General features: G+C 31.2%; 1 protein-coding gene across 2 annotated transcripts in view; it reads left to right on the forward strand.

The window, feature by feature from the left end:
- The window catches only part of LOC136982311 (mitogen-activated protein kinase 14-like), a 43501-nt gene extending 39222 nt beyond the window's left edge, over positions 1 to 4279 (forward strand). For both annotated transcript variants that reach the window (XM_067278791.1, XM_067278790.1), the window contains exons 10-12: positions 792 to 870; positions 2895 to 3068; positions 4035 to 4279. In XM_067278791.1, the coding sequence (XP_067134892.1) occupies positions 792 to 870; positions 2895 to 3068; positions 4035 to 4084 (303 nt within the window). In that variant the 3' untranslated portion in view covers positions 4085 to 4279. The remainder of the gene's footprint in view (positions 1 to 791; positions 871 to 2894; positions 3069 to 4034) is intronic.
- Positions 4280 to 8797: the final 4518 nt, after the last annotated feature.

The raw sequence follows: 8797 nt of genomic DNA on the forward strand, positions 1-8797 counted from the left end.
TTTCCAGATATTAAATTTCAAGTTAGTGAAATGAGATCTCAAAACCATTTCAACTTCTAGAAAGGCAGAAGGCATTGAATTTATAGGAGATAAGAAAGATGTACCAGCCACTGTGATAATCAAGATAAATTACTTAATGCACTGTAACTGTGGGATTTCTTAAAAAAGGGCATGCTAATGTTTTCACCCAATTAATGGACTATCCTCTTACATATGGACAGTGAAAAGATGATTACTCGTCTTTCAACTGCCCTTACTTTAGCACACTTTTAAGAGTTAACTCAGGACAAAAATAAAATTTAAGTTAAGGAAGATTAACTTATTGAGAGTCTACTGTATAATGCAATTTTGGCAATTGTAAAAGTATCCATATAGGCTACAGGTTTTTAAAAAAATCCAATTTATTTGCCCAATTTTAATATTAACCTATGTTAAATAATTGAATACTATCTGTAATAAAGGACTGAAGAGAGATTAACACTAAATGGGATCAATGCTAATGAAAGTCTACAGTATATTCAAGAAAGGTTAGGAGGTCCTATTGGAATTAAAGGTGGCTTCTATCACATATCTAAATTTTGTTACACCAGGTAAACAACGTGATTGTAGTTTAGCACAAATCAGTGTTTTTTGTGTGTTAGTTTCTTTTTAATATCTTTATATTTGTGAATTTAAAAGGTTTTGCATATTAAAAAATAATTTTTACAGTTATTCTTTGAAATTATTTAAACTGACATTTAAAATGTATTAAAATTTAATGTTTAATTTATAATTCAAATATTTCATTTCAGGCGAGAAATTACATAAGATCTTTACCAGTAATTCTGAAGAAGGATTTTAAGGAAGTTTTTAGAGGAGCAAATCCAGATGGTATGTTTCATATTTGATTAATGTATTAAACCTATTTCATAAGAAAAAGTTTAACTCTGCTTTCACACAGTGTGAACTGTTAACATTACAACTGAAAGTATAAATATATTTTGAGTATTTTGAAACAATGGATAATACTTATCAACATTAGAATGTAATGCTGATGTTTTGATTGAATTGTGTCTTGTATTTAACCTTTACTATTGTGAGGTTCCAGATGAGGTCCGAACCCCTCAATAAATTTTATTTAAAAGCTTTTCACTTTGGAAAGGAATTTTGTAAGATAAACACAATGCAAAGTTTAAAAAAATAGATGCATTGGACGACCCAAGTTCACATGTTGAACTGGGAAGATGAACTTTGGCTTGGATGCTCATAAATAGGATGAAATTACGGCAAACTCAAAGTGCTATAAAATATTTTTATCAATAAATAATTATCACACAATGTCTTATAGAAATTTTTGACAGGAGAGAAAACAAAACTTTTATAAATACAAGCAAATATTCCAGAATTTGTTTAAACATTCCGTTGTCCAAGCTTGAGATGCAGTGATGGGTTAACGTAGAGATTCAACCTTTTTTGTACCCCGATCGGGTCTCATTCTATCTGAAGACAAAGAAGGGACCAATCGGGAGAAAAGAAAAGGATTAAGGATCAATTAAATTGTTTGGTGTGTGGCTAAAATTTGTGTAAATTCATATCTCAAGGTCATAGTGCATTTCTTTGACTGTTCTTTTAATACCACACTTCTCCAACCTTTCATTTCAAGAACTGTTCTTCTTCTTGAACTGTGTATCATCGATGCTTTAAGAACTAAGTGACCCCTTATATCTACCTTGTCAACAAATCCACGCTTGGCCCAGCATCATACAAACTTGTTACATAGTTATGAACTATACTCCAGATCACAAAGACCATCTTCATGGGACAAATACTGAAGATGATGAGAGATTATATGTAAGCAACAGTTTTTTTTGTAGCAATAAACAGGAAAATTTGTAAAGGTGTTTCAAGTCTAAATCTATTGGCACTCACAAACATAGTTTATACTTGCAGAACTTTCCTGGTTTGGTTTCCTGGCAAATTAGCTATCAGGTGGTGACAATTTACACAGTACATCCTTACACTATGATTTCTTGTATATTTTCATTTTGTGTGTATCATGTTAATTATTGTATGTAACTTTTAACAAACCTTGTAAAATAAATTAATCAACCTGTATACTTAAAATAGCTAGCATTCAAATTGTTATAATTGCTTAAGTGTTCACACATTTTGAGGGTTTTACAATTTAATTTCTGCATTGTAATAAAGGTTAATCAGTGTGCTATCTAGTTTGCTGCAAAGTATTACACAGCTTTATTGCATCAATAGAATGAGTTATGAGTACAGTTATTTGAAGCTATATGAAATTGTTAGCTAGTACTCGGAAAGTAATGTATAATTTATATATATATATACAGTATATTACTTTTCACATACATGCGTATAGTTTGTCACAGTGTCCTCAGTTAATTTTTTTTTGATTCAGGCAACCTATATCATTTGTTGCCAAGATTGTTCTGTCTTATGGCCTTGATGCTGTATAATTGCAATGTTATATAATTGGAATACTATAGAACAACACACCTTTCTGTTTCACAGAATTGAACTGCAACCTACTATTATGCTCTAAACCTTAGTCACTAACTGTTACTCTTGATGTGTTTTACACATGCCACCATATGGTGCTGTTTGCATGTGTTCAGAATGAACTCAAGGCTTTGATATGTTTTAGTTTATTTTAGTGTCATACTCTATCTAGTGCCGTGTTTAAAGGAGAAAAATGGAGTAAAATTAAATAAATTGAAGTTTGACTGTGTTTCTTTGTCATTAAAGTAACACTAAAAGATAGATAAAACAGAAGAAATCAGAAAAAAAAATGATTTAGAGATTACTACATAGTAATGGAAGTACTAGGAAACAATCTGATAATATTAATATATGAAAACCTATGTAAAATTTCTGATTTCTATATTTAGCAATTGATCTCTTGGAAAAGATGTTGGAATTTGATGCAGAGAGAAGACCGACAGCAACAGAAGCTCTGGCACATGCTTACTTTGCAAAATATGCCGATCCAAATGACGAACCAGTTGCAGAACCTTATGACCAGTCATTTGAAGACAAAGATCTTTCTGTTGCCGAATGGAAACGTAAGTGGAAATTTAAAAATTCAAACATTTACTGAAATATAGCTAAACTAATCTTATAACAATTGTTTTGTGTTGTTTGTGAACTTTATCTCAGGATGATCCAACAAAAGGTTGGCTAAGTAACTGCATAATAAGCTTGATTTTTCATCTTGGAATTCTGAATTCAAATCCATTACAAACTTTTATAATTCATTGCAAATCTTTAACTCATTTTGCCTTGTGAGAACTTTTTCCATTCCCACCATCTGTTTGGCCTGATTGTGAACATGGGTCCTGATGTATCCTGAGCACTGCCCATAAGAGTTTTTCAAGTCTCAACCTGGATTTGAGCCTGGGTCTCCTGAAGTGGCAGGCTGACTCAGGTTGTGTTAAGGTTGATGGAATGATTTTGATTCATACACACAGCTTGATTTGTGGTTAATTATACCCATAAACATAATTTATAATTAAGAATATCTTTACAAATTTAGGACATTTCTGTATCAAGAAGTAATGACAACATTCATTGATTTTTAAATATCCAATAATCATGCCTTTCATATGCAGATTTTTATTCTTGTGCTCCATTCCAGTTTTAGTATAGGAAGTAGTAGCTTTAACTCTGATAATTCTTTTTGACTTCTTTCTTTCTTTCAAAGATGAATCTCCTTTATAATATGAATTTTTTAATCATTTCTTTTTTCCATTTCTTCTCCATTCCTAATGCTATAGAAATAAATTTTTGGATGTAAGATTTACAAAGTCTTACGTCCGAAAATGTATTTATTAAATTATGATTTTGTGCGGTTTTTGGAACGAGAACATTTGTTTACAGTACAATTACATACATTAAATTGTAATCATTTGCATCTGTAAATTCATTCTAGAAAAGAATTTTGTCCTTACAAAATTGTCGTTTTTAATTAACAAAAAGTTGCTAAATTTATTGATTTCCTAACTAACATTAATTTATTTTCTTTTCTCAAGAACTCGTGTATGAAGAAGTTGTGACATTTCGCCCTCGAAATGAATTGTAATCCATGCTTCCAGATTTTGACAGACTCGTCGGAAACAAAGGAGGGAAGAATCACCGATCAGTAGTGACGGTGTTGTTATATATTGCAATCTTGAGTACCTAACCAACTGGTTTGTTGGCAGTTTGATAATTAAGGTTTGTTTCGTTTGGACTAAGGAGGAAACACAATAAAAATTATCTTTGCATCATTTTGAAATTCTGTCAAGAGATCTCATTTCTTAAGTGGTTCTTGGGCAGTATCAAATGGTGAAATGACATATAATGATATCATGTGACAAGTGACTTCAAATTATGGTGACAATTTTTATATAGTAATTGTCATCATATGGTCAACTGATAACAAATGATATCCAAAGCAAGAAATGGAACAATTACAATTAAGTTAAAGTTGAGGAGGAAAGCCGTTGTATTTGTGACCATAGAGATAGATACATACTAAGCATATTAAGGTGCATGTGATCGACGGAGAGAGGCAAGCGATCTTGGCTGCCATCCGGTGTATGTCAACATAAGTAACAAGAGAGTATTAATATATATTTTCATACATAAAATTGGCTCATCCAGAACATTTAGTTCTACTATTCAATATTGATTTGTGCGATTTTTTTAATGCGAATTTTTAATTTGTGCGGTATAGTTGGCGACTAGTCTCGTGCGATTTGTCATGTCTTACGTTGACTTATTATAGCTAAATAAACTAATTATAGCATAAATGCACTTATTATAGTAATATTATTGCATGAATATGCGAAAAATGAAATAATTTACTTTTTAAGTCAACAAAACACCACCTGGACAAAAATATGTAAAACAGACGATAGACCAGACGATGCAGTCAAGTGCTGACATCTGTTGTCAATAAATTCTATTTCGTACGGTTTTGAGTTATTTTCTATGTGAGACTTTTTTTATGCAGTCCCTGTTGACTGCATAAAAAAAATATTTTTTAAATGTGTTGCGAAAACTATTATTTACAGCCATTCGTGAAGTTTTGTGAGATTTTTTTTTAATGCGTTTTTTTTAATGCGGTCCCTATCCCCCGCATAAAAAACAGGTTTGACTGTATATATTTTCATACATAAAATTGGCTCATCCAGAACATTTAGTTCTACTATTCAATATTGATTTCTCTATTTAGAATATAAATATTAAAAATATTCCCCCTATATTTTCTTCAGGGTGATTCAAAGATCTCAATACATGGGCAGAGGGTTTGCTTCATTATGCATTCACTTCTGTTATGTATATGGGTAACATTTGATGAATGCATGTGTAAATGCATGTTAAAATTTCTGATGTTATGTACACACACACAAAACACAGACCAGCTAAAGATTGTAATTTGTCTTGGATGCAATTTGTTAGTTTGTATTCGAGGCATGGACCTTTGGTAAGTGTTTGTTAAGGTAATTTCTGACTATTCTCTACGAGCAAACTTTTGATCTCATTTGCTTAAAGCAACTCTGTAATTGTCCAATGAAAAAATATTATTAAAATTGATAATTTTTAATTCTTTGTTTTGATTTCTTTATTAAAATTTACAGTTTAGACACAGGAAGACAAAGATGATCCTGCTTTTTTCTGATGATTGTTATTGAAGGAACAACTTATTCTTTCTAAAGTAAAATATAAATTTTAGTCAATTAACAAACTTTCTAACCTTCCATTTACAGACTGCCCAAAGTTGCACGTGTTCACCTAATTTCTATAAACGGATTGAATATTCCGATTGGATATATTTTAAATCTATTCCCATTCCAATAAAAATATATTCATACAACATTCATTGATTTTTCATTGACCTTTGCATCTCCTCTCAATACTAGAAATACTACATGTTTGTACTCTCCATATTGTCTTGACATTACCGTGAAATCTTTTTTACCGCTACCAAAAAAGCTGACATAAAAATCGAAGATAAACTTTATATTGAATTCACTAAATTTAAGGCTGTTTGCAAAAATTATTTTTTTTATATTCCTTTTATTGGGCTGTTGGTTTTTGTTGTATGGCAAACATTGTTTCTACCACATTGCCAGTTATATTGTAAATAAATAAATTATCCCCTTGGAAGAGCATTTTGCTATGAAAAATTTAGGTTTGATTGTTTAAGTCTTTGTGGGTCCTCTTAGTGCCCATGGGGCAGAGTTGAAAACTCTGCCCCATGGGCACTAAGAGGGCCTTTTATTAGCAAGCTATTATGGGTTCGGCTAAGCCTACAATGATTGCACTCCGGGTTCACAAATTCACAAATAAATTTATTTATTTGTGAATTTTTAGCAGTCATAGTGTCTTGCTCCTCAAAGTTGGTAGTGTCCAAGTATTTTAACTCCACGAAGAAATTTTTTATATTTTTTGAAAAGTTTTCTTTTATACCAAATTTTATACAGAAAATAACTTTATTCAAGAATTTTAAATTATAATTCAAATTGCAACAAATACTTCCAAATATCTATCTAAAACATGAATAAGTGTACAGAAATGTAATACATACTGTACAGTTGCAATGCCATATTATATGTAATTGTATTTCCTGTTTAAAAAGTATTTCTGCCAAGTGCTATTCTCGTTTATATCACTGAATTATAGAATCATCTGACAAAGTTGATTTTTTTCCCCTAATAAAAACAGTGATTCTTGGCATTTCTGTTAAAAACTTGGCTTTAGTAACACCCTACATTTTGTGTATTTACTGTATTACATGGAAAACGGAACTATATAGAGCTAGTGGAAGGAATGGTGAAACTAGATCGAGGCGGCACCAGTGTTGTTCTACCTAGTACTTTTGTACTAATCTATGACCTTTTTACTTGTTCCAGTACCAATATGCCGAACACCATTTTCCTAGTACCAGTCATGAAATCCTAATACCTTCCCTTTGAATTTAGTACCTTTCAAAACATTCATTTTTATTCTATATTTCTATATTTTTTTACTTTACTTTGGCAGTAAATAGATGTTTTTATTGCTTCCTCATTCAAGTACAGCAGTTGAATGTATTTTTTGCAATTAAATTTAATTAAAACTAAACTACAAAATTGAGTTCTTACCAATTCCTGTGAAGCACTGTTCTTAGCAAAGGAACTACTTAAAAGCAACAATGATAAAATGTTACACTTGGAAACATCATCTGCTTTAACCATACAAAAACATTCTAATGAGGAAGATTCCGATGATGATGATCTTACCATTGATTTTTCAATGTGATAATTTTAAAGTTTAGTACTTCGTGTTCATTACTTTTGTTTCAACATTTTGTTCATTTGATTGTCATTGAGGGATAATAGCATTCTTGCAATATATTAATTTTGTATGTTACATGTAACACTTATCAAATTTCTATTTATTAAAATAAATAAATTTATAATTATATATATTATTTATAAGTATGTATTTAAAAATAATATATAATATATACATACATTCAGCAGTTTACAGTCAAAGTAATGCCTGCATTAGTCAATACAATCACTCCTTGACGTACGACGGAGTTCAGCTCCGCAACTTCGGACGTAAGTTGAAATGGTCATAAGTTGAGAAATGACTGTACTTAACAACAAAACAGTTAGCCATCTTACACAAGCACACCCGAGGGGTAACTAACTGCAGAACAAAACTAAAGATGACACAATCAATCGCAATATATATATGTATATGATATATATTTGACAAAAACTATAAAAAATTGATACATTTTAAAATTTTTTTAATGAAATTTTTGTTGTAAATTGAGGTGGTCGTAACTCGAGAAGTGACTGTAGATCATTTTGACTTAATGTATTGATTCTGCACATACATATGTCGTATTATCGATATTAATATTGATTTTTAAAAAAATACTATTGCACTTTACTGGTTAACTTTTTACCTGGCGGTGCAGTAATATAGGTAACACTACAACCAACCACACAAGTTATTTTTTGAAGTTTTGCTTGGCAGAAAGCTGTAGTTCATTATCACAGGAAGAAAACAAGCACCACGTTTCTGTATGTATCCAACCCAAAGACAGACCTATTTTTCCGAAGCAGTTTTCTTTGCCTGCGTACAGGTGGCGCTCAACTCAGTTCCACTAGCTCTATAGGGTTTCTGATCTCAAACACGAGTAAGGCATGCAAAAATGCACAATAGAGATGGTGTTGATTATAAATTGTAACCCACAAAATTGCTAAAACAGAAATAAAACTGCGTAACGCCCACCACCGTATACCTGTATACAGGACTGATCATTGAGAGCCTGACACTGGCATGCAAATATAAAAGGTAACAATCTGACAACAGCTAGGGTCTGACAAAAGGGGCACAATCAGCCAAAGTATTCTTAGGGTTTCAATATAACTAATAGAGAATTTTTGAGGGCATGAAATCAATCTTGCACCACAGTAAAACTTTTTTCTTTCTATTAACAATTCATTGTAAGTACATGCAGTATACGCAATCAAGTCCGAATGGCCAATAATAAATCATTGTTGCTATATTTTGACTAAAAATAAAATTGTTAGTCTTGAGTCTACTTTTTGTCCAAATTTACAATATCTCCCGTAAATTCAATGTATCCTGTCATCAGGTTGAAGATTGGCACAGCATAGAATTACGTCTCCAATTGTGTGACGATATTCAACATTTTAACCATGTTTTGAGCCTAAAGTAACGATCTCATTTTTAAATGCAAATCGAACCAATTAAATTTTAGCCCTTTAAAATCGTTTTTTTTTTT

Source organism: Centruroides vittatus, unplaced genomic scaffold, assembly GCF_030686945.1.
Source record: "Centruroides vittatus isolate TY-2023 unplaced genomic scaffold, ASM3068694v2 contig_82, whole genome shotgun sequence".
NCBI classification, from domain to species: domain Eukaryota; kingdom Metazoa; phylum Arthropoda; class Arachnida; order Scorpiones; family Buthidae; genus Centruroides; species Centruroides vittatus.